Source organism: Cervus elaphus, chromosome 5, assembly GCF_910594005.1.
Source record: "Cervus elaphus chromosome 5, mCerEla1.1, whole genome shotgun sequence".
Taxonomy (NCBI): domain Eukaryota; kingdom Metazoa; phylum Chordata; class Mammalia; order Artiodactyla; family Cervidae; genus Cervus; species Cervus elaphus.
This window is the reverse complement of record NC_057819.1, coordinates 105,412,203-105,438,448: the sequence shown is the minus strand read 5'-3', so window position 1 is coordinate 105,438,448 and position 26,246 is coordinate 105,412,203. Positions and strand designations below refer to the sequence as shown.

Sequence of the window (26,246 nt, the reverse complement as noted above, 5' to 3'; positions counted from 1 at the left end):
TATGTGATCTGGGTGGGCTTCACCTTCCCTGTCCACACAAAAGACTCAGTCCTGCTGAGAAGCTTAGACACACATTATACATATCACTGTATTACACATGCTTGCCATTTTTAATGGCTACTGTGTTCTAAAGGGGTAGTAATTATAGTGAAATATAGAGCTATGAGGAGAATAATAAAGGGGTGAAAGTACATTAAAGGCGCATGCAAGTGAATTCATACCAGAAGATAAGAATCAAAGAAACTTAATGGCATTAAGTTTTAAAGACCAAATAAAAGTTTAGCAAGAAAAACTAGTACTTTGCATGAAACAGATCCTCAGAACTGATTTATATCAGAAACCTGCCTTAATGTGATGGGAAGAGGGTGTGATGAGCTCAACACAGTAAATCATCAAGACACGTCATAGTCAGACCACCACATAGTTGGTGTCATTCACTCAGTTGCTCTCAACTGCCCTCTACTTAACATGCTTGCCAGGTTAACCGAAAAGCTCCGTCCCTCTGAAAACTTATTGCTCATGGCCTTGGCACAAGACTTGCGTTTAAGTGTGTGGTTTTCCAGGTACACATAACCCTTGTGTTCCCTCCAGTTTAGTTTGCTCGACAGGACTTATTTGCTCCCCAAATCCTTTGTCTGGATATGTAATTATGTCTCCCCATTACAGAATTAGATATTATGTAACTGGTGAAAGAAGGGCAGAGTTGCCTTTACTGCAGACTCTTCCCACGGTTGGAAGGACTCAGCCCACTTGCTAAGAATGCCCAGTAGCAGAGAGCATGCCCACTGCCCAGATCCAGTTTCTAAATTGCTGCCTATAAAAAAGAGCCAGGGATTCCTGGAGAAAGGGCTCATCCCATACCTGGGGTATTGAGAGTGTGAGGTGAACTGGAGATAGCTTTGTCAAAAGGCCATTAAGTGCCCAAAGGCTGGAGAGGAATGACAGAGGACAGAAGGGCTACCTGAAGGTTTCTAACTGGCCAAGTCTTGGATTATCAGAGAATCTGAAACAGTGATCATAACTGTGCAGCACCAAATCCTATGTCATCACTGCTGGTGACTCCTGACTCTTGAAAAATCGGTAATTTAAGGAAAGACTTGAGTATGATCCTGCCTCTAGTGCAGTCCCAGCTGATGAAGGAAAGCTCTTCCTTACAGAGTACCAGTCAGTAAATGTAGGAAGGTCAGAATTAGAAAATTTCAGCAAATTTTGCTGAAATAATTGATTTTGGCAAGGATGATCATCATTGGATCCCCAAAACTACCAGGTAAAAGGCTGCTGGTAAATGGGCTGCCTACGCACTGCCATATCAGTGCACAGGTTATCTGTTACCTGCAACAGCAAGGACATCCTTTTAAGTTGGGAAGATGTGATCAAATTTTGCGTCACAGTGAGTCTTTTTTTTTTGCTGTGCCAGGCAGCATGCAGGATTCCCCAACCATGGATCAAACCCATGTCCCCTGCATGGGGAGTGCAGTCTTAATCACTGGACTGCCAGGGAAGTCCCTAGTCAACCTGATATTGAGACTTTTGATGGGATGCAATATGAAATACATCTGTGAGGTGTTAATGTAAAAAATGTGTAACATGAATACACCAAGCCTTTGGCCCTATCTGCTAATTTATAGAAACTACAGGAACAAGATAAACAAACCACATGTACAATCTGTTAAATCCTGAAAGACATTCTACAACTGACCTGCTCTATTTGAAGGAGAAAGAAAAAAAAAAGTCCTGGAAAAAAACCTCAAGGCAGGAAGCTATTTTGGGTGGATGGAACAGACAAGCATCTGTACGGCTTGAAGATGGAAACACAGACTGAGTGCTTGATAGTTGGGAATTAATGTTCATTTTTTGAGATATGTTATTGTGGTTGTTTTTATGAGATGCATGATTAGTGTTTAGGGGTGAAATGTCTGTAAGTTACTCTCCAGTTGCTCAGTAGAAAATATGGCAAAATGTTAATTTTTCCATCTAGGTGGATATATATAGCTCATTTTATTATTTAACTTTTCTGTATATTTGAACATTTCATAATAAAAAGTTCTGGAAAATAAGACTACCTGTTTAAAAAAAAAAACTTCAAAGCATGGATCAGACAACTGTAAAAGTGGGGAAAACATGAAGATCTAGGATTCTCCACAATTATTATTATAAGGGCATCAACTGCCTCGGTGTTTTCAGTGGAAGACCTTATAAGTGTATTATTTACATAAAACACACAAAGGTAGGAAACACGGATTAATGCAAAGAAAGGCGCTATGGACTGTAACACTCCACATTTTCTTTCCAGGAGAAAAAAGTGTAAGGTATAAAGTACTGTTACAAAAAACTGTACCTTAAATACAATGGTTGTTTTTTTTTTTTTTTAACATAACTATGGCATGAGCATAATCTGAGAATTATGCAACCTCAAGAAAACCTGCACTTTGTGAAGGGTGATTCCATGACATCGAGGTTAACTACGAGGAGGACAAGGGGAAAGCAGCTTCTTGAAGAAAACGCTCAGGAAGAGAACCTGGAAGACGCTGGCACTCCAGGTCCTTTGCCGCCTCCCCCTCAGGTCTTTCCAATATCCAAATGAAGCTGCATGGTCCATACATGCTTACAGTGTTATTTATGGCACCAGAAATTATATCAGGTTTTCCTCACCTAGCTCAGGAAAGCTTCTTGTATAAAGATGTCCCTTGACTTTTTAGGAATATCCCCGCTAGTAAGATTTGGGGATTCTGGTTCTTCATTTTGAAGTCACTCCTATTAGTAACAAACGGCCAATATTTGTTACATATTTCTTTGCCTGTATGCACCAAAAACTATAAAGATTTGCCAATTTCACACCACATCACTCTACCTTACTACTCCAGCCTAACTTGACTACATATTCATTAATTCAACCAGCATATCTCAACCACCTACCAAAGGCAAGGCACTGAAGGAACACAAGCAGAAGGGAAGGTCAGCTGTCAGCACATGGTCTGAAATTCTGAGAGTGCAATGCTGTGGACAGTACATACAGTAGTGGTTTCACCTATTTCTAATTGTGTTTCTACCAGTTTTCCTTATATGCTGCTTGGGGCCCCACAGTTATTACTGTTTAATAATTACTGCAACGGTGATAGTTTCCGCATCAATGCTTTTTCCAATGAAACGTCTCGTTATCTTAAGAGTAATCCCTATTTTACTTACATGTACGAGGAGTACCAATTTCAGTGATTCTTTTGAAACCAGTCACTTCAATTTTAGTTTCTTCTTACATAAATAGGCTAGTTTGCTTTTTCATTCACGTGGCCACTCTTATTTTCTTAGGTAATCAAGTCTAGTAACATTTCAGCTGTAAGTAGTCTCTGTATCCTCTTTCCTCACCCTTAAGTCTTTAGATTTTTTCCCTGACCCACTTTCTGCACTAAACTCAAACCCATTTCCCACTACATATTTTTTCCTCATACTGTTTAAATAGCTGCTTTCATTCATTACTTTCTTAAGATAACGGGGTTGCATTTAGCAACCCATTTCAGCAGGTTTCCTAGGTTCATTCCATGAAGCACCGGTTAAGATCACGTCCTTGATTTTGTTACCTTTCATTATTTTAGAAAGCTTTCTGTTGCTTCAGTCAGCTGTGACTTTCAGCAGGTAAGCCCTGGAAGGATCCAACTAGGAGGTCTGGGCCCTGAGCACAGTAGGCACTCAAGAAACATGTTTCAAAGGAAGAAATGGACTTTCTACAGTAAGACTGTCATGGGGGAGCCTTAGGGTATGATTTTAGGAGTCAGGGGAAAAAAGAGGAACTGTGAATTTAGGAATCAGATGGGGGAAAGAAAAAAAAAAAGACCTGTATTCTTTTTTTTCTTCTGGATGACAGCTGTCGAAAGCTAGTGCGTGCTCAGTTGTGTCCAACTCTTTGCAACCCCATTGCCTGGAGCAAAAATACTGGAGTGGGTTGCTATTTCCTCCAGGGGATCTTCCCAACCCAGGGATCGAACCCATGTCTCCTGTGTCTCCTATTTGGCAGGCGGATTCTTTACCACTGAGTCACTTGGGAAGCCTGTCAAAAGCTAGTGAGACTCAGGCTGTTATGTTTTAGATACTAAACATATTTAAATTTTAAATTGTTTAAATTTTAATTTTTGCCTGTATAAGAAAATTTGTGCACGTGTCTAAGGGTTACAGACACATTAGCTTCTCCTAACAGATCATCTTTCACTAGGCTGCTCTTCCTTTAACATCTCAGTATTTAGAGGAAAGCATAATTAAACAGTGGTCACACAGAAGTCCTTCCTTAAGATACTTTCAACCGTTTTCTTTTTTGGCAAACCTACTGGCTTCACGTGCAGTTATGGCATAACAAGAAAAGGGAAGGGGGCCCTTTACATATTTAAGGCTTCAAATCTGGGAAGAACTAAAGGCTGGAGGGCAGCTCTTCTGTTCTGTCACCCTGGGATTACCCTCTGGTGTGGAAGCTCTACTGGATGGAAGCCTTCCTGTTACAGTACATTCTTAAGGCCTCATGAAGAAGTACTTGAAACTCCGTCTGAGTTAGTGGCTAACAGGTTTCTGGCACTCTTCCTTTCCTACGGTTTCTTTCTGGAATGAACTAAACCAGTATCAAATAAAGGTTATTATGAAGCAAATGTTTTCATCTGAAATTTCACAGTACATTTAAATAGGTTATACTCCCATCACTAATTCCGATACTTCTGCTGAGTGAAAATCTAACCCATATTGCACTTCTTTTGAATAATGTTTTCAACAAGCAGAGTACAAAATAAAATGTAGAACGATTAGGTTTGAAAACCTATGTGCAGTCTCCCGGATGCATTAGTTTCGATTTTTGGCACCTGTGTGGACGCGCTGATGCTGGATGAGGTTGGTACTCTGGGTGAAGCTTTTGCCACATATGCGGCATGCATAGGGCTTCTCTCCTGTGTGAATCCTCTGGTGCTGAATAAGGCATGTTCTCTGGCTAAAATCTTTGTTGCATGCATTACATTTATAGGGTCTCTCTCCAGTATGAGTTCTCTGATGCTGATTAAGTGATGAGGAATAAATGAATGCCTTCCCACACTCGTTGCATTTGTAGGGTTTCTCTCCAGTGTGAATCCTTTGATGCTGAGTAAGGTTTGCACCCTGTCTATATGCTTTCCCACATATGTTGCATTTAAACGGTTTTTCTCCATTGTGAATCCTCTGGTGCTGAGTAAGGTGAACGCTCTGGCTGAATGCTTTCCCACACACGCTGCACTTATAGGGTTTCTCCCCAGTATGTGTTCTGTGATGCTGGGTGAGGTTTGCACTCTGGCTGAAGGCTTTCCCACATATGCTGCATATATAGGACTTCTCTCCAGTGTGAGTGGTCTGGTGCTGAATAAGTGTGGAGGAATGAGCGAAGGCTTTTCCACATTCGTTGCATTTGTAACACTTCTCTCCAGAGTGAATTCTCTGATGTCGAATAAGGTAAGTGCTCTGACTGAATACTTTCCAGCACTCATTGCATTTATATGGTTTCTTTCCTGTGTGTATCTTTTGATGTTGGAGGAGGTGTGTGCTCTGGCTAAAGGTCTTCCCACATTCATTGCATATGTAAGGTTTTTCTCCAGTATGAACTCTCTGGTGATTAATGAGAGATGAGCTGTGGCTGAAGGTTTTACCGCATTCCAAGCACTTGTAGGGTTTCTCTCCCGTGTGTGTCCTCTGGTGGATGGTGAGGTGAGCACGCTGGCTGAAGTCTTTCCCACAGTCATCACACTTGTAGGGTTTCTCTCCAGTGTGGATCCGCTGGTGTATGGTAAGGTGGGCACGCTGGCTGAAGGCTTTCCCGCACTGGTGGCATTCATAGGGTTTCTCTCCCGTGTGCATCCTCTGATGTGCGATGAGGGATGAGACGTGTCTGAACTCCTTGCCGCACTCTTCACATTCGTAAGACTTCTCTTTGGCATGGCTGTTTTGGTGTGCGATGAGGGATGGGTACTTCCTGAACCTCTTCCCACACACCTTACACTTGTAAGGCTTCTCTCCAGGGTATATTTTCCTGTGCACGATGCCGGGGATGAAGGTCTTGTCTTCATCGTACATGAAAGTTTTATTGTCTGACTGGGTACCAAACTGCATAATTAGGTTTGAATGCTTTTCAAAATCACTTCTATATATATCATATTTATAGTCTTCTACAGAACTACCTTCTTGTGAAAGGACTGACTTCACACTGAAATGTCTCCTTTTGGTGGGAATTCTCCTGTAGGTCTCTGCCACTTGCCCCTCCATTCTGTCATCATAGTCAGAGGGTTCTTCCAGTTTGATGGGCTTGATTCCATCCTTTTTGAGTTTAGAAACATTTTCCACCAGAGTACACTCTTGGGCTTTGGTTTCCCATTCTGAAATTAACAAAAAATATATAAAAAAGTCTTCCTCTGTTTGGAGAAAGGAAACTACTAAAGTAGAAACAAAATAATGAACATGAATAAAATGCCTAAAAAGACTGGCTTTGACAGCCTCATAACATGGTCCTCAATGTGCAGGCAAGGAGGATAAAACGGCAGAAAACAGGCCTAAATAGTTGAAGGAGGACCGGCTCCTCCCTATTTAACACCAGCATGGAGTTACTAGAATAGGTGAGGTCAGGCAACAGAGTTAAGAAGTGAAAACAGGTGATGAACAACGTGGCATGACTTTCATTACATAATCATTTATAATCATATAAGTTAACTTACATAGCAGGTCATAAAGCAGGCTGGCTGTCACCACCCCTCCTTCCAATCTACCCTGCACACCCTCATGATATCCTGGGCAGTTTCATGGCGTGTGTCCCTGCTTTAATACTTAGAGTAACTCCTACAGCCTTGGAGCAGTGGTCCAGACCTGAAACACATCAAGTGACTGGGACCCTCCCAGACATCCTGAGGCAGAAACCCTGGGAGTAGGGCTGAGCCCTCCAGGAGGTTTAAATCACACTGAAGTTTCAGGATCAGTGGCTTAAAGGATGAAAGTTAAAGGAAAAAAAGTTAAAATACCTCCATTCAGTACTCAGGCCCCAAATAATCTACCCTTTTCTATTGTACTCTCCCCTCTTCCACACCTCACATTCACCTTAAAGTCTGAAGTTATCCACATAACTTACAACTGTGTCCTCATCATCTTCTGAAGGTGCCACTAATTCCAGATTTCTCTTATGACACCTTCATCTATTAAGAAAGATGCTTATGGCCCAGCTCATGTTTCTTTCTCCTTCTCAGAATCCTAAAGTACAGATTAGGTTGAATCATAAAAAACTGCCTTGTATATAGGTCAATATGGCAGAATATCAGCAGTTTCATATAGTTCAACTTAATATAATGTTAGGCCTATGGCATTAGTTGGCCTTACATTATTTCATAGTTTTGTGTGTTTATTTCCAACTCAGATGCAAACTCTGGAAATGGCTTATCCTTCTTTTACATTTCCTTCAGAAAAAGGCATAAGACTCTGGATATGGAGGCCACTCAAGTGAACCTGGTAAAATAAATGACAATATCTTGTTGTAAAATGAAATCAGATGAAAGCATGCGCATGTGCATGCACACACATACACGGACCCCAAAACCTGACTGCAAAGCCATCATATGTTCATTTGTTGATGCCTATGTTTCATTATGATGACTTAAAACAGATTTAAGCTACGACACCTTTGAAATCAGGTAAGAAACTTATAACTTGAAAATATTAAGAATTATATAATGAAACATCAAATAGAGTTCATAATACAGTACAAACAATACTGGATAGTTCAGAAACTTTCTAAGATGCAGATCAAAGGAGGATATTTACAAATATATCCATTCAGTAGACTCATCCATCAATAAAGGACTAGTTAGAATAGGATATAATGGAATAGTAGGTATATTGACCTGAAAAAGTGTGCAGGACATATTAACAGGAAAAAAAGAGAGAAAATGGTATGTAGGGAAAGATCCTATCAGTGTAAAGATGGGTATCTCCGACTCCTCACCCCAAACCAGCGCCTTCTCCCCTCAGATCAGCACTCTCTGCATGCCTGCACATACATGTGGTTAAGGAAAGGGAGACATATAGTTCATTACGCTGCCTCGTGCTGCTTCGATTTACACACTACTTTTATTGCTTTGATTCAAATACAAAAATTAGACATTACAAAATGCTTAGGAGTAATGTTAAATGAAAAAAGCAGTATCGTGACTAGCATGAAAACTCATTAGAACTAGGTAAATATTACCAAGATGCCAACAATGGGATTTCTAAGCTTCAAAAAATATTTTCTGATTTTCAAGAAATTGCCTGTATTTGTTTGTTATTTAGTACTACAAACGTTGATGTATTACTTCATCTAGTGGAAAAAAATTTAAAAACAACTTCCTTAAACCAGGATTTATTACTCCCTCCTTAAAAAAAAACCAAAATGAGAATGTTAATGGAATGCATGGGAAAGTGTGTGTGTGTGTATGTGTGTGTATATGTGTGTATGTGTGTATATATATACACATGTGTATACACACACACACACATGTATATACATGTATACATACACACACACATATATGTATGGCTTCTGAGGTGGCTCAGCAGTAAAGAATCCACCTACCAGTGCAGGAGATGCAAGACATGGGTTCCATCCCTGAGTTGGGAAAATCCCCTGGAGCAGGAAATGGCAATCTGCTCCAGGATTCTTGTTGGGAAAATACCAGGGACAGAAGAGCCTGGAGGGCTACATTCCATGGGGTTGCAGAGCTGGACACAACTGAGCGACTGAGCACAAACACACAAGTAGTGTGTGTGTATAAAGATGAGATAGTCCTAGAAACTGGGTTTAGCTTCTATGTGATCAGAATCAGTCTATGACAGAATGCTCCATACACCTGAGAAGGAAGTACTAAAGTTATAATTAGGGACTTCCCTGGTGGTCCAGTGGCTAAGACTCCAAGGTCCCAAAGCAGGGGGCCTGGGTTCAATCCTTGGTAAGGGAATTAAATCCCACATGCTGCAACCTGGTGCAGCCAAATAAATAAATAAATAAAATAAATAAAGTTATAATTAACAAGCTTAAAGTAACAAGCCTGAATGATGACGACAAAGAAATCGCTATTATAAGCATACATTCTTAAACCAACGAGACCATTAAGCAGGGCTTAAATATGTGTATATAACTAACCAGAAAGGATGAATTAAAAGCATAAGGTATCACACAGTGGTGTAATATTTCTAGCAGGAGAGAGCAGTGTTGATCAGGCTATCAAGGAAGGGATATCAAGGATGGGGGGAGGTCTGGTCTGAACCTGAAGAAATAGGTGGTCCTGTATGATGTAAAGAACCATGAAATTCTGAGACAGGACTGACCATCAGCGACCAACACAGATGCTCGATCTGTGAGTCATCCAAGTTCCCACTCCTCAAGCATGACTGATGAGATGTTGTAACCAAAGGTTCAACTCACACTTCTCTGAGCCACTAAGAAAGTAAAACCCTTAGAGGCCCCAAATCAAGTAAAAGCACAAGACTGGGATGTTGGAAGTTGACGCTGACTGCCCGAGACACTCCTCCACCCTGTTGATGGCCTCCAGCTGCCCATTAAGGGTGCAAGGGGTTTGGGGGCCAGAAGACAGAGCCCGTAGCCAACCAGGAGGGGCAGCGGGCGGGAGCCTGTATGCTCTGTGCCACACCCTATAGAGGATGGGCTAGAAAAACAAACAAACGCAAAACCTCACCTCAACTGAAGGAGAAAAGGAACTTGCCTTTCTCAGTTTTGTGCTCCTTGGTGAGAGCAAAATCCCCCCCAATAGCCCCCCTTTTGGGGTTTACAGCCTTAATTCAACCTGATCGTCTGAAAAACTGAAGTGGCCCCAGAGGGGCAGTGCCTCCCAGAAGACTGTCCTGACTGCAGTGCAGGGCTAGTTCCATCCTGCCACATGTTTTCTCAGTATTTAAGACTGTGCTGAAATCACTCCCTAAATAATTTGGTGTATATTTTGTGTCACTCTGCCAACTAAAGCCGATAGGCTGTAAATTATAAGAAGAATTAGTTTTTCAAATAGCACCCTTAAAATACCTGGCGATCAGATAAAGTTAACTTTTTAAAAAAGTGAAGCAATCTGCTTAAAGGGAGCATATTATTCTCTGTCATTACTATTTAATTTACTGTTACTACTGTATTCCAGCGTTGATACTGGTAGACAACCAGAAGTCAGTGCCTTAAAAAAGGAGGGGTGATGGATAGGAATGGAAATGCAAATGAGTACTATGTACTTCTTTTCTACACAAAAGGAGAGCTAAGACTATATTTATGACTTATCTCTGCAAAGAGAAACACAGAAGGATAAACCAGAGACAAGGGAACAGAGTAAACTGCACAGAGTGGGTTGGAATATGGCAGGAGGGAAGAGAGCACACGCCTTTCTCTACAGTCTTGACTTCTGAACCATGATAATGCTTTATAGACTCAAAAATGTAAGATTAAACAAAAAACAATCAAGAAATAAGAAAATACTAAAACTGAACACTTTACAGCAAACTGTTAAGAAAACCAGAAGGGAAGAATTCAAGTAACTACACCCAGCACCCTTGGTGGATATCCTTGTGTATCCTTGGTGGACTATCTCCTGAGGACAGGAAGGCATTCTGAATATTACCTGAACAGTCTGTTATTTCAGCGATATAATTCTGAAACCATTCTTGTGTGTATTATTATGACAGAGCAAATGAGCAGACAGATATACTGATGCTGGGAACCAGGTGACTCGCTGTGTGGGAAAGGAAGTAGAAAATGGATATGGGAAGGTATAAGATGGGCCTTGTCATGCTGGACTGGAATGTGAGTTACCAGTATGAATCCAGGTTTCAAGAAACCTACACACATATTTCATAGTTCTACCTACTGAACTGATCTAGAAGCAGTGGTACCCAGGATAGTGAACACCCTCACTGCCCAGATTTTGGCTTCTCATCACTAATCTCCACTACAATGAACCACTGTTCCTCAAAGAAATTCCAGGTCTAAGGTGGGCATGAGGTGTGCCTGCAGACCATCCTCCACCAGGAAGCCAGGAAACACTGAAACATGGATGGAAATGCCTCAAAAGGACATGGCCTTGGGCTGAAAGGTGGCCATCACCCACATTTGGGACAACTGATAATTAAAAGCAACTCCCCCACCTCACAAATGGAATGGACCACAAATACACTGAATTTTAAAAAATTCCGTTACTCCATAGTGACACGTACACATAAGAAAGGGATGGGAGGAGGGACAGCTGTTTTTTACAGAAAAATAATTTCAAAGAGATGAAGAATTAGAAAATCACTATTTTTAAACCTGCAGTGTAATAAAGCAAAGATCTTCAGTGGACGCTACGAACCTTAAATGAAAGATCATCAGGGACTAGAATAGTCATTCTAGGTGTCAGTACACAGATGACTACACAGATGTAGGAACTGTGTGAATGTGGCAAACAGGTAGAGACTTCTGTCCGTATAGCTCTGGCTTTACATAGTTTTACAATTTCTAGTCTTGTAAACATGTTATCTTTTAAAATAATTAGAAAATAAAAAAGGAAGAACTGAGGTAGGAGACTGGAGGCAGGTGGATACAGGATTTTGTCAACAGACAGAGTAAAAGAAATTCAAAAAGACATCGAAAGGGTTTGAAATTTAAGATCTTAGGGGACATTCATGCGTGCTTAAGAATACAGGGAGGGAACACAAGGAAAGCCCCAGACAGAGCTCTAAGAGAGGGAAACTAAGGGTCATGGAGAAGTACAAAATGATACATAGTAGATCTTTTCCTGAAGAGGGGATCTGCAAAGAAGCGTCACCGAGCAGCTCAGTCGTCTTGACCAGCTGGGGTGTCTCTGTGTACAGTGAGCGACTCGGCCATATTTAAAAACACATCTAACACACTTAGCATAACACAGGCTCTTAAGCACAAAGAATCTCGTCCACTGGTGGTTCTCTCACCTGGACTTGGGCCTTCTAGAATTTCTTTTAGCACCATCCACGGTTCTTCCAACATGGGGATCACAGTTGGTCTATACACTGTAAGTCCTGTCCAGGAGGAACAAAATCACTTTTACCCTGGAGATAAACAGTCATACTACTTTTATTAACTGACTCCTTCTTACCCATGAGGACAGACCTCTTACAGGAAAAGAACGGTTCACAGACACGATCTCATGAATGAGGTCACTGCCCTTTTGAAGCAGGGACAAAAATCTCCCACCACCCTGGAGGATGCGTGTGCAGAGACTGTCGGGGAGGCAGGCGTTGGGCAAGGCATGGGGTGGTGGTCCTGGGGGGCCGTGCATCGTGGTTCCTGATGACCTTTCACTTTGAAACCTTTCATCTGGGAAAAGGGAGCAGAAATTGGCTGTTTCTGTGCCTGAACAGATGAGCATGTTCACCTCTAGGCCCAACCCACTTTTGAGAGCTGAGGAAAGACAGACTCTGGCACGTGTGTGGTTGGGGGGCACAGACAGACGCTCACCGAGAGAAACCATGTTCCAGTAGTTCTGCAGTGTCACGGTCTTGTACAATTCCTTCTGCACAGGACGCATGAGCTCCCAGTCCTCCTGGGTGATGTCCACCGCCACATCTTTGAATGTGATAGATTCCTGAAACATCAGAAGGGCACAGTGATGGCAAAGGTGTGTGCATGGTGGGGGAACCACAGAGTCTTGAGCATTGGCAGGACCCTAAAGGTTACTACCCAATATTCACCCAGTATATGGATGAGCAAACTCAAATGGCCTAGAGGTATGAAAATAAAATCAAATTTACCATTTTTAGTGCAGGCATTGGCAGTTCCATCTTAAAGAAAAAAGGGATGTGAACATAGATGACAGAGCTGAAAGGTTCGGCTTTTCAAGTGCTGTCTTATGAATTAATAAAATGCGTTATAATTTGACATTTTAAGATACTTTGTCTGCTCTATTATGAAAAGTAGAGCCCTTCCTCTTCCTTTCTAAAATAAAACTGGTACTAATAACCACACTGAACTACTGAACTTACAGAACATCTTCCAGTCTGGTCAAGTTAGCATCCCTCTGTTCTTCCTTTGTTAAAAAAAAAAATTCTTGGTTACTCTCATATGTTTTTCAAATAAATCTTCTTTCTTTAAAAAACTGTACTGGGATTTTCAAATCACAGTTAAGTGTAAAATTTAGGGAGAGCTAAAATTTTACAATATTTAAGGCTTCTTCTTTCATGTCCCATAGAATAACACAGGATTGCAAAATTTATACTATCTTGAGTTCTGGCTACTTTAAATTTGAGGGGGTAATACTATGAATGGAATCTTTTATTTCATTCTAAGATCTGACTTTTTCAGGTATATAATAAAATGATTATAATTTTTGTAAGCCATTTTCTGTAGCTGTCACTTTACTCAAATTTTCCATTATTATTTCTAACAGTTTTCCCCTTGATTTCCTTAGGTTTTTTGGGTAAACATTCATATTATCTACAAGTAATAATTTTACTCTGGTTATCAATTTCTTTTTTTTTTTTTGGTTATCAATTTCAGACCACATATACTTTTACAGTAAACCTTTCTCTTAAGACGGCCTGAGCTGCTCTTCCTTAAGATAACAGAGACTCATAATCAACAGGAACACCGCACAAGTCATGGCCTTTAATTACCTGTTAAAGAAAAATAATAACTGTTGTTTAATCTCACTGCAGTCTTCTTGATGACTTACTGTAGTCCAGACTAATGGGTCTCATAGTATTTAATGCTCACAATCCAAGAGGAATATTCTTTCACTGGAGTTGAATAACTCGGGCTACGAGTAGTTAAGCATCTTTGCCCCAAGTCACAGGTTCCATGGCAGAACCCGGAACCAAATCTAGACTCACATGGCTCTGGAGGTCAATGCTGTAGCCTCCATGTGATACTGCTTCTTGAAAATAAAACAGCACCCCTTCCTGCAGTGAGGAAAGGGGTGATCAGAAGAAGCAATGGGTCCTGTTTCCTGTAAAAGGCACTCACCTACCTTAACAGGCCAGGGAGACTTAAGTTGAAAACTGAGGCTTAGGTCTTTTGAGAGGACTTCTGGGGTCACAGAAGGTAGAGGGCCAGGTTAGAATATGTCCTCACACACGAGGGAGGCATTTTACAATCACAGAAGGAAGTGACACTCCTCTGGTGGTCCGGTGGTTAAGACTTTGTACTCCCAATGCAGGGGACCCCAGGTTTGATTCCTGGTCAGGGAACTAGATCCCACATGCTGCAACTAAAGATCCCAAGTGTTGCAACTAAGACGCCCAGCAGGCAAATAAATAAATAAATGTTTTAGAAAGAAAGAAAGGAAAAAACTGACACTCACTTTGGTAACCAAGTCATTGAACCACCCTGCCTGGAAACCTTGTCGTCCTTTGGGGTCGTCCTCTGGGGTCTCTTGGGAAAGGGTGAAGTTCTGAGGAGCAGCTGGGAAAGAGAGAGAAAGACCATGATGGAGATCAGAGGTGTCTGAAGAGCCTCGGAAACTCTTCACCAGTAGATGTCTATGTTTTCTTAAAGCGAAGAGGAGTCAGAAGGAAACCAGAAACAGCACTCCTGCTGCGAAGAAGTAGAGGGAAGAGGCAGTGACTCACCTGAAGACCCGGGCGCAGGCCTCAAAAACAATCTGCTCTGGGACTCTGGAATAGGTGCCAAACTCACAACTTCCCACTAAACCCTCACGTGATAGAAATTTTGCGAGTTGTCTTTTTACTTAGTAAAGAAATATTCCCTGGACATTTCCTAGCTATTTGGAAGCATAGGTTAAAAAACTAAATAAAATCCAGTTCGCAAAGCAAATTATTTACCAGCAAAAGGTTCAAACCTCTGCAGGGAACCTCCTGAGGGCTCACACAGAGGTCATCTATTGTGCCTGGCCACTGTTTTACAAGACACATCGTCTGTGTTCAGAGAACATGTGCTGGGTTCTGAGCAGGTAGAAGGCAAATGCCGTGCAATAGGGGGTTCAGGTGAAGCGGGTCCTCACTCACTCCCTGAGCTCCGTTCTCCTGATCACGTCCAAGGGCTGTTCTCTGACATGATGGCTGTTTTCTTGGACCACCCTGGGCTCCTCCCCCCTCTGCCCTACAAGTCTTACCTTCTTCTTTCAGAATCTGAGTCAAGTCCTCCACCAGTGTCACCACCTCCTCACTGTTCCTTGGGTACTGGGACTTCACCCACGTCCGAACCTCCCCAGGCAGGATGCTCAGGAACTGCTCCAGAACCAGCAGCTCCAGGATTTGCTCCTTTGAGTGAATCTCGGGTCTCAGCCACTTAAGGCAGAGCTCTCGGAGCTGGTTCAAGGCTTTCCGAGGACCAGCCAGGTCTGGGTACGGGAAGTTCCTGAAATTCTGCCGACAGGTCTCAGTGTCACGCAGGAGTCTCAAGGCGAGGATTTCCTTCTCAGCATTTCGGGGTCCGCTCTGAGCCTTGTCCATCTTCCATGTTAGCAGGACTTGGGCGCGAGAAGAACTGGTCTTCCTCCTGCTTGGGGAGAACATTGCTACAAACAGGAGAGTCAATCTGGCAACAGCCTTTATTTCTCCAGGTCAGAGCCAAGTGCTTGAAGTCACATGCTAGAGCCACCAAGACATTTAAGGAGGGCTGCTGCAGCCAGGGGCTGAACAGAGGCAAGGAGGAGTCAGCTGTCTTCCTTACAAATTCTGAGCCCAGAATTCGTAGGGATGGGGAAGAGACCCTGAAACACAGGAATAGACCACAAAGTCAGGAATTCCTGGTGCTCTCTGCCAGACACACAAACAGAAATAGCTGACCTAGAGACCTTACCAATTGGGCACCAGTTTGGGACTGCCATAAAAGAGTGGAGCTAGATGCAATGACTTGAATCCTGAGCAAAAACACAGGTCAAACTTCTAACTTTTACAGGGAAAAAAAAAAGCCTCAGTATATTAGTCATTGATATTACACAAGCTGTAATGACTGAAGTGACTCTCAAAAACAACAGCAAATCTGTTACTTCGAACAAACTCGGAGAACTTTTTAAAGAGCTCAAGGTTGGGGAAAAGGGGCGAGCCATCCACCTGCTCTGCATATCGATGACGGCCAGTCCAAGCCCATCACTACCTGAGGTCTGGGACGGGAAAGAAGCAGAGGGGACCCGTGTGACTTGAAGCCCGTGCACAGCTTCTACAGGACAATTCTTTAGGAATACATTTGGAACCAGTTTTCCCACGGAAAACCTCACTGCAGGCCTGACACCACCTGTCCACGGTCTCCACCTCCAAGCCCCCCTCAACTGCACCGTGTCCCCTAAAGCCGGCTGCTCACTAGGCCTGCTGGGCAGAGGCGCCCCTGGCCTGCTCACCCGGCGGGGTCCCCCTAACTCCGCAGTCTGAAGGTCGGGGGCAGCTGCGCGGGGTCTGCCCCGCAGCCCCCACCCCTCAGGCCGCCCGCATCCTAACCTGTGGCCGGACCAGCGGACACGCAGCGGAGCGGCCCTAGAGGCCCGGGGCAACAATGGCGGCAGGCGCTGCGCCTGCGTGGTGGGCTCGGTTCCGCGCTGCAGAGGGGCCTCCGCCCGCCACGTCTCGTCCTGGAGGGCACGGAGCCTGGGCCGGAGCCGCCCGTCCAGCCCGGTCCTAGGAAGCCCGGCCCGGAACCACCGAGCCCCGGCTCCGCCGCGACCTCGCCTCGGCGCCACTGCGCATGTGCGCAGGGAGGACGCTGCGCGCCCGCGGAGCCAATTGGAACCCGCGCCGGCCCCCCGGCCGGAGCCGCGGATAGTGGACCCGTTTCCGTGGCAACCTCCTCCACCCACCCCCTGTGAATTGCTCCGTAGCCGGCCAGGTTCTGAGCGGTCTTTAAAGTTCCCCTGGGCAGAGGCCGGTCTGGTAGACGACTGAGAGAGAGGTCGGGGAGCAACGGCATCTTGAAAAAGGGGTGGGAATGAGGGGGGTGGGGATGGGGGGCGGTTGTAACCCTGCGCGAATCAACCTGAGAAAGTTGGTGCCTGAGTTCTAGAGAAAGGATGGGCAGGGAAGATGTGGGTCTTAAGGCAGAAAGACCCAAAGTGCTGGTTTTTTACTATTCACTATTAAAGACTCTGAGTCCCTCCTCAGGAATCTGATTCTGAGACTCTCAAATTGGAAACAAGAACAACGTCCTGCATCACGTTTATACTCACAACATACCAAAAAATGCCTGAAAATAAAAGTATGAAAAACATCCAAGTGTTCACATTATCTATGGCTGTGTTGGCAAATCACCCCCAAACTTAATGGTGTTAAAGAAGAAGCATTTTATTATGTTTATGGATTCTGTGGGTCAAGAATTTGGAAGGTGAACAGTGCCTGTGGCTTTTCTCTGATCCGTTCTTTCTGGAGCCTCAGTCGAGAAGATGATTTGATGGCAGGGAGGGTCCTCTTTCAAGCTGTATGTACTCACATGTCTCCTGGTTGGGCCAAGATGGCTTAAGGATAAGCTCAGTTTGGACATGTGGCCTTTTTGACAAGAAGGACTCAGCTGGCAGCTGAGATGGCGGCTTTGGGCTTCAAGAGCAGATGTACTAGTAAGCAAGAGAGAAGCCCGTGGCTGATTAGAATATAGCTGCAGAAGTCACAAAGTATGACTTCCATCATACTCCTGGCCAAAGGCATCACAAGTTGTGTGGAATCAAGTGGAGGCAGATGTTGACTCCATCTCATGATGCGTAGAGTGTCAGAGTCTTACTATTACCTCACCAAGCAAATCTGAACAACAAAAAAGTTGGGTAGTGTGATGATCTTTGATGTGTCAACTTGGCAAGGCTACAGTCTCCCACTATTGAATCAAACTCTAACCTAGATGGTGTTGTAAAGCTACTTGTAAGTGTGGTTAAAGTCCATAAACTGAGATGAATTAAGTAAAGGAAATTATCTTATTAAATTAGTTGGGTCTGAATCAATCAAGGCCTTAAAAGCAAAATTGAGGCTTCCTTGATGAAGAAAAAACTCTGGACAAAGCTTCCAGCCTGCTCTTCCCAACAGATTGCCCTCCAGGTTTTGAACTTGCCTAGTCAGCCTCCACAATCTAGTAAGCCAGTTTCTTGCCAAAAGAAGAGAATCTTTTAGTATGTATGCCCTACTGGTTCTGCTTTTCTGGCGGAACCCTAACTGATGCAAGTAATAAGCCGAATTTCTAACAAAATAGAATCTTAAAAAATCATTAGGGGAGGGACTTCCTTGATTGTCCAGAGGTTAAGAATCTGCCTTGCAATACAGGGGACTCATGTTCAAACCCTGGTTGGGGAACTAAGATCCCACATGCCTCGGAGCAACTAAGCCAGAACACCATAACTACTGAGCCCCCATGCCACAACTCGAGTCTGCGCAGAAGGAAAGGTCCCACATGACGCAACGAGGATCCCACATGCTGCAACCCAGACCTGACGCAACCAAATAAGCAAATAAAATATTTTAAAAATCATTAGGGGAAAAGATAAGCATGGTATCAACTTCATAACAGTTATAAAACTTGACAGAGAAGACATATCATCTTAAATACATGTCTCTAACAATAATACCTCAAAAGATACCAAGCAATAACTCATATAACTACAGAGAGCAAAACAAAAGTCAAAACTGAAGCTAGAAACTTTAGTACACCCTGTGGAGCACACTGTGATGGGCTGTAGCACCCCGCTCCCCAGCCGTCTGTGTGTTTGGCTGCTGATGGTCCACAATAAAGTATTTCCCTGGGAATTGTCCTGGCTGAAGCAAGCATCCTGTCTCAGGTCACATGTCCTACCTGGGGCAGCCACATCTAGTGGTGCTCACTGTGGGGGTTCAAAGACCTGCTCCCCTTGCCTCAACTTGCAATCTCTCTAAAGGGCCATCCCGCTAAAGACTAGCAGGGAGGCACTCTTTCTGCCCCCTTCCGTTGTCTATGTCAGAAGCTTTCTCTATCTCTTTTATATTTTAATAAAACTTTATTACACAAAAGCTCTGAGCGATCAAGCCTTGTCTCTGGCCCCGGATTGAATTCTCCTCCGGAGGCCAAGAATCCCAGCGTCTTTCAAGGTTCAGCAACAACCTTTCATGAGGATGGGGGAGGGAGCAATTTCAGGACTGGAATTGAGTGGTTATTACCAGAAGCCATTGACAAGAAAAGGCTGAGGGTGATTAACCACCCATTTAAGGTGAAGTGTGAAAAGCAGAGGGCTTCTTGAAGCCTGAGGCAAAAATGTAAGAGTAGCATAACTTCGGCTGAATTGGATTCTTGATCCCATGGAGGTTTTCTATGCCAAGGTCAGGACCTTGTTCGCAAAGGAGGAAACCCAGAGACTCGGGATGGGGACATTGGGTTGATGTGGACAAATATCTGTAAACACCAATCCCTCTGGATTTTTGGGGCCTGCAAACGTGACCCACTCCTCTCGGTCTTGTTTGAAGATGATGCAGAGGAAGCTTCTATTTTGTGATAAAACCTGTGTCCCCTCACAATCTACTTTCCTCCCCTCCTGATCCCTAGACCCATAACTAGGGTCAAGTCATCATGACAGCCCACAAGAGAAACGCTGGACGTGGTAAGAGATGAAGATGACTATTCAGCTGCTGTGGGCCCTGGTCAACCTGCGTCTGCAGGAACCAGGAGGGTATGGTCTGGATCCCGAGGATGCTGGACCACAGAGCGTAGAACATACAGCTGGGTGTGGAGAGTTCATTGGAAAGGAGCACACGCCTGTGATAAGGGTTTACACACTCTGCCAAGGGTGTCAGGAGGTGGTGCTAACACAGTGGTGGTGAGAAAAGCTTGGAGAAATGATGTCTCCACACTGAGCAGAGAGGCCAGAATCATTTGGCAAATGGTGGAAAAGACGGTTAAAAGGTTCAAAGAAGTGGACAGTCCAGAACAGGCAGAAAATGTAGGCGTGGAAAACGTCCGCTCCGTTTCTTTGGAAGATGGGGGAAGCCCCTCCGTGGAGATACAGAAAGGGCTGTTGGGAGGGGGCACCAGCGTCATTGAAAAGCTCTGTTGGGCCTGATGTAGGGGGTTCCTTACAGAACCAGGCTCACCGAATATCAGAGATCAGGCTTACAGAAAGAGCAGAAAGGCCAACGTGGAAGGCGGGTGAGCAGGTGAGGGGAGCGCTTTATCTTCAGAAAGCGATGGGGATAGTTACTTGAACACAGTGTCTTCACAGTCACGACACGGGTGGTGTTCAGTCTACACGACCAATGGGATAAAGGCTGGATGATCAGGAGGTCGAGGTTAGCCTTTACCTTTACTGGCCAAAAAAAAGAGGAAATACAGAAATTAATCAAGCTATGTTGGAAAGTGGAGACACTGCTATGGTCTCTTCGCAAAGGAAAGATAATATAAAAGTGCTGTGAACTGCCCAAGTTTACGTAATTTAGATGAAACGGAAAATTCAATTCCCCGGATTCGGCAGGCAGCCGGCCTCCCTGCGCTGCCCACCTGTGGTCACAAGAGGGCGCACGAGCCCGCCCTTCATGACCGTCCTGGCGCGCAGGCCTGTTCCGCCCGTGCTTGGGGCGCCTAGTCCAAGGGGAAGGAAAAGGCTTAGAGTGAGCTTCCCGACTTATCTTGCAGAAGCTTTCGTTTAATAGAATGTCCCTATGTTTCATTCTTTACCTTCTCACAGTACCAGGATTTATTTTACAACGATAGCCGCTCATTGAGGCGTTTGAACGTCGTACTCATAACTTGAGGGAGCCTTTTGTAAAATAAGACAAAATCTTATCCGGTTGCCAGGATGTTTCTTGGCAAGAGTAGTGATCACAAGAAGACAATACATCAAAGAATATGTGATCAGAGATTTCAAGGGCCATTACAATTATCTGCATTTGGGAGTGAAGAATTCTGCAGAGCAGACTGAATGTTACCTGAATGAGCCGCTCGTCTATCTTCACCTGTGAGTTCCTATTGCTTTCATCAGATAAATCACAACATTGAATACGATTCTATATATTCTGCTCATGTTCATATGATCCCTAAAAACGAAACCAAAAGGATAAGACTCTTATAAACCAAGGAAAATGAAACAAAATGTTGACGGAATTACTGCTGTATGTTAATTGTATTTAAATATTGTGATTATTCAAAGCTATTATATTGCTGGATAATGTTAGCCAAGAATTTAACTAAAATTGCTCTTTAAAAATTTGTTAAATGACTTGTCTATTGCACCTTGGTGAGGCTAGGGGGAAAAACAAAAATTTTTTAGCTTTGTTAAAGGTACTATAAATGTGTTCTGTATTAAAGTGTCACAAAATCATACATTTCAAATAACCATCTGGCAACGGATGAAGATCAAGGTGTTTTTGCACAAAGGACTTGCTACTCTGATTACCCACATGTGTCCTGAACATCATCCCCATAAATGAAGTGAAGACTTGAATTACCTCTCAGCCTTTGTAAGTAAGGCTGGCATCAGTTGCCCCCAGTTAGGACTCCTGAAGTGCCTCTTCCCATCCGAGCTGGTCTGCAGGATAGAGTAGGGTGCAGTGTGCAAAGATCCGGTTACACGCATTTGCTGTCAGCAGATACTCCATCTTACCAACTGTCTTGAGATGTTTCAGCAGTCTTGGGGCCTGCGGAGCACTGCTGTTTACACCAGGCCGAGCCTCTGACTGGGGCTTCACCAGCAATGGTTGGATTTCGGCAAGGTCCCCTTGTGAAACTCGGAGGCAGCTAACACAGGACCCTTGCCCAGGCTCCAGAGGGCCCATTATAGGCTCCCTAGGATACCCTGTCAAACCCTGTTCACTTTACCACGACCTGGTCCCACACCGATCCTTTATACTGCTTAAGGAGATGGTAGTCCTGGGCTGGGAGTCCTGTGGCCACCAGCTGTGGAGCTGATGAGTGCAGTAGAGTCTGGGTCCTGGCTGCCAGCTTCTAGCTGCTTATTCTGCTTCCCATTAGCCCTTCTTTTCCAAGCTGGCTGCTGCTCCTTCTTCGTGGTCCCCAACATCACGGCCATCCAGATTTTGCAAAGCTTCCAGGATGACCTTCATTAGGGACACATCTCCCTGAGTTTGGGGACAAGGGGTGCTAAAATACACACAGCTGGGAATCACCCAGACTAGACAGCGAGGTGTCTTTACACCTGGAATGTGCCTGTGAGGGGTTTAGGATTTCTTGGAATTCTAGGATTTGTTGGAAAGGGTTGTGTCCCTAGAAAGAGGGAGGAGCTCCCTCAGGGCCAGCCCCCAAATCCCACCTTGCACGTTAGGTCTGAGTTTGAGTCTTCCTCCAGTTCAGGGAAGTGGATTGAGAGTTTATGCCAAGCCATTGGCTCTCTGTGGGACTCCTTTGGGAAGATCGGACCTCCTGAGGAGATGCTGAGGGTTCAAAGGCCTGGTGTGGTCTGTGGTCGGAAGCGCTGAGGCATCAGTGCATCGCTGTGGATCATTGAACCTGCATGTCCTGGGGGTTGGGTGGGGGTGGGAGGGAGGATGCTGAAGGCTGTGGCTCCACTTCCTTCAAGGGCAGAGAGAACCAAGGTGTTTCAGCACCGAGGTCTGGACAGCGCCCTTTGACCGGGCTTGAGGTGCCCTAAGGGGTGGTGTACACACCTCTCTACCAGAGTGTGGGTCTGGCAAGGGAGGCCAGGGAGGGAGCTGGGCCTGGCGCGCTGATGGTTCAGGGCCAGACGGCAGGCAGATCCTGGTAGAGCCGCCCCAGAGCAGCGTGCCAGGCATGACCCTGGGGCCACTCCACTCCTGTGCAGGTAAGAGTGCTCCCCATGTCTACCCCTTCCATTGCCTAAGTGCAACACGGTGTTAAAATGGGTATTTCTGCTAAGAATATAAGACAGCAGAGATCAGATACCTAAAGTGAGATGTGAGGCAGGCCGCCATGCAAAATTGACCCCCCGGAAAAAAAAGTGGCTGAGAAACTGTTGGGAGACTCTTACACCCCTCACCTATAGTGAGAGCATCAAAGCAGTTCTGGAAAGGACTGAAAAGGATTTCTAAGCTTTTGGAAAGATGGTGGGGGGGTGGCTTGTCCCACAGATCAAACCTAGTGACAGTGATTTTAACAGGCCGCCTGGACAGTTTGATATGGGTCACCTGGTGTTTGGGGGGGGGGTACTCAGTGGTCTATTTTTGCTCCCCTGGTGGTCCAGCAATTTAGACTCTGCACTTCCACTCCAGGGAGTGTGGGTTTGATCGCTGGTCAGGGAACCAAGATGCCACTTGTTGCGTGGTGTGGCCAGAAAGTAAAAAGGTATCTGCACGCTTTTTAAAGCACAAATTTGGGGGCAAAAGATGCAAGAATTCTTCCCATGATCGAGACATGCTCTGTGTGCCTGGGGTAGGGGATAGGGGGCTGGGAGTTTGGGGGAAGCTCCTCTTAGGTGCCATCTGAGGGGTGGCCTGGAGGGCTGATCACATCTCCTAAAAGAGCATCCTAAAGGCTTCCCCAGTAGAGAGCAACTAGCTGAAATACTATTTTCTCCAGGGCTAAGTGAAATCCAGGAGATAGAGCCTCAGCCCTGAGGGAGTCTCTTAAAATTCCACCAAAGTCGGAGAGAGTAGGGTGCTGCTGAAGATACTGACCGTGGAGAGTTCCCTGCACCCGTTTATCCTCCCTTCCCTGCTTTGACTCAGAAGTGCTCCGAGAAACTTCAGCAAGACCAGGAGGGAAGCGGCTTCAACTTTAATTCATGTTCAGAGACTTGACTGTTACATAGGATGGTTGTAATCACAGCCTGGGGGAGTGTTTCTTACGTGAATTTGTCTCTCACTCTCTTCACCCACCTTTGCTCCATCATCCATGAGAAGGAGAACTAGAAACTGAACACCTTTTTGAGGAATGATAGGAAACAGTCACTTTATGATCTCAGCTCACCTTATACATGTTTAGAACACCCTCTGAAACAAATGGCCAGTCCCATTTGCTTCCAGTCCTGATTCCTTGGAGACAACGCATACAGCACCGGTAGCTCAGCATCTGTCAGGAGAGCATCTCCCTGGCCAGGTGACGTGTCCCAGGTCTGAAGATAAGGAAACATCCTCAGTGGGAGAGGCAACGGGCCAAAGAAAAATTTTATCATATACTGTATTTGTGGCAAGGCTGTGCCATCTTCATTTTTTAAAATTCATTTTAAAAATATTTATTTGGTTGCATTGGGTCCTAGTTACAGCATGTGGGTGGGACCTAGTTCCCTGACCAGGAATCAAACCCAGGTTCCCTGCACTGGGAGCATGAGTCTTAGCCACTGAACCACCAGGGAAGCCTGTATGCCATTTTAAAATGCTACCTTCCTTTCAAAATGAAGCAGTACAGCTAGTTTGGTGTGAAGCAAGAATGTGTAAGTAGATTAATGGAACAGAATAATATCTAGAAATTTTAAAAATGTTAAAATATTTGATGCCTTGGTGCTAGCGGAATAAACCTTTGAAGTTAATTTTAAGACAATTTTTCTTTTTCTTTCTCTTCATCCCTACTTTTTCTTTCTAAAAAGTGATACTTTAACCACAAAAAATACCCTTGCCCCAGTTTTTCTAATAATGTATGCTGCTTTATTTTCTCAACTGGAGGAGCAAGTGCTTATTCATGTGTAATAAATGAACTGAGTTAAAACTGATAACTGAAAATCCACTTTTATAACAAAAATGAGATTGTATTGGTAAAATATTATCTGACAATTACAACCTTTTACAGTTTGACTTATGAATATACAAAAAGAGAATTTTATCAATTCACATGAGAAACTTGAAGGACACCATTAAAACTTTGATAAAGTTTGCTTAGAACTAATTCTTAGGCTAGAATATCTACAAAATAGATTTGACCATACAATTCTTTTAAAAAATATTTATTTACTTGGCTGCACCAAGTCTTAGTTGCATGCAGGATCTTTAGTTTCAGCATGAACCCTTAGTTGGAGTGGAAGTTATGGCATGTGGGATTTAGTTCCCTGACCAGAGATTGAATCCAGTTCTCTGCACTGGGAGTGCAGTCTTAGCTACTGGGCCACCAGGGAAGTCCCTGAATGTAAGATTCTTGAAAGAAGAACAGTCTTAAGAGATTTCTGAGTGTTTGTTTGGTATTAAGTTAAAATGTTACTTTTAGGAGATTTAAGTGAATAGAAAGGGGTTGTTTTCTGCCTTAGCCAAGGAGGCAAGACCCACTTAAGACATTTAAGTGTAAACTCATGCTGAAATGTGAGATCTCTTGGATTAAGTATTGCTTCTACTGGTTCACAGTAGCAGGGGAACCTCAAAGAGAAGAGGAGAAAAGGTCACTGCAAGAAAACCCTAGGGGATAGCCTCCTGAGCACTGGGAGATGGGGATGAGCGCTGTGCCCCAGCCTGTCCTCTGGTCAGTGGATTTGAGAAGGGATCTGGGCAGCCCCCTCCACCCCCAGGGAACAGAGAGCAAGATCAGGCATAGCAGAGCCCCATCTGATGCCTCTGAACAGATTTTAGAGAAGGCCAAGAGTAATTTCAGAGTATGAGTAAGAGAGAAAGGCACGTTGTTTGTTTATTTTTAAATTCTGAAGAACTAGGAAAAGAGACTAGTTCATGACAGAAGAAAGATACAACAATGAAAATGATGGAAAGGTTCAGATTTTTTGTTTCCCCAGAAAAATAGTAGGAGACTTCCTTCGAGGTGTGGCCTCCTTAAAAATGAGGTTTGACTTTGAGTTTAAAACAGAGGAGAGTAAGACAGGGGATGCCTTTTGGAAACTGAAATGACAATAGCAGGATCAAGTGCTCTCTGAAATTGCAGAGCATGGAATCCCAGATGGCGGACATGCCTGAGAAGATGCCCAAAGGGCAGAGAGAATATGAAAACAGGAGACAATCTGAGAGGAGATTACGGAAGCAGAGGATGGAGCAGCATGATTATCCATCCAGGTGGTGGGAATTATCCACCCTATGGAAAGGTGAACACACTCCCGGGAAAAGTCTAGAGCAAAAGGAACTGAAGCAATACTGAAAATATGCTAGGAAACTTTTCTAAACTGGCTGAAAAGTAGTCTTTTATAATTATTTTAATTTCCTCTGGTCTTGGGCTATGTTCCTTTATCTCCATAGCTTTGAGTATGTGAGCAATGCAATTTAATAAAAGCTTTTTGATCATAGGTTAGTTAGTCTCACAGGTTAAAAATAACTTGTTGAATTTTAATTTGCATTTCTCTAACCATATAAAGAAGTTATTTTCATGTGTTTAAAAGTAATTTACATTTAGTTTCCCAGTAACTCTCTTGTCCTGTCTTCTATTGTGCTGTTTGCGTGTTAACCACTCAGTCCAGTCCCACTCTTTTGGACCCTTTGGG

The 26,246-nt window shown here is 44.0% G+C and overlaps 1 protein-coding gene across 9 annotated transcripts; it reads right to left on the bottom strand.

The window, feature by feature from the left end:
* Positions 1-1,961: 1,961 nt before the first annotated feature.
* Positions 1,962-16,650, bottom strand: ZNF287 (zinc finger protein 287). Of its 9 annotated transcripts, none has more exons than XM_043903922.1 (8): positions 14,319-15,232; positions 13,541-13,632; positions 13,003-13,046; positions 12,772-12,866; positions 12,479-12,605; positions 12,131-12,337; positions 11,953-12,039; positions 1,962-6,368 (listed from the first exon to the last, which is right to left on the bottom strand). In XM_043903922.1, the coding sequence occupies exons 4-8, from the start codon at positions 12,799-12,801 to the stop codon at positions 4,816-4,818; spliced, it is 2,004 nt and encodes a 667-aa protein (XP_043759857.1). In that variant the 5' UTR covers positions 12,802-12,866; positions 13,003-13,046; positions 13,541-13,632; positions 14,319-15,232; the 3' UTR covers positions 1,962-4,815. The 9 variants fall into 9 exon arrangements, with proteins under 9 accessions (XP_043759857.1, XP_043759858.1, XP_043759852.1 ...); XM_043903923.1 differs by having other exon boundaries at positions 12,772-12,862; XM_043903917.1 differs by lacking the exons at positions 12,772-12,866; positions 13,003-13,046; positions 13,541-13,632 and adding an exon at positions 16,414-16,650 and having other exon boundaries at positions 14,319-14,419; positions 15,090-15,689.
* Between the last annotated feature and the right edge of the window lie 9,596 nt (positions 16,651-26,246).

Bases quoted from the DNA above. Each gene is read 5' to 3' on its own strand.
- ZNF287 (XM_043903917.1), bottom strand. From the start codon at position 15,492: ATGTTCTCCCCAAGCAGGAGGAAGACCAGTTCTTCTCGCGCCCAAGTC. The intron at 14,420-15,089 runs GTAAGACTTGTA...TCTCTTTCCCAG, and splicing joins TCAGATTCTGAAAGAAGAAG to CTGCTCCTCAGAACTTCACC. The intron at 12,606-14,318 runs GTGAGTGTCAGT...CTGATGTTTCAG, and splicing joins TCAATGACTTGGTTACCAAA to GAATCTATCACATTCAAAGA.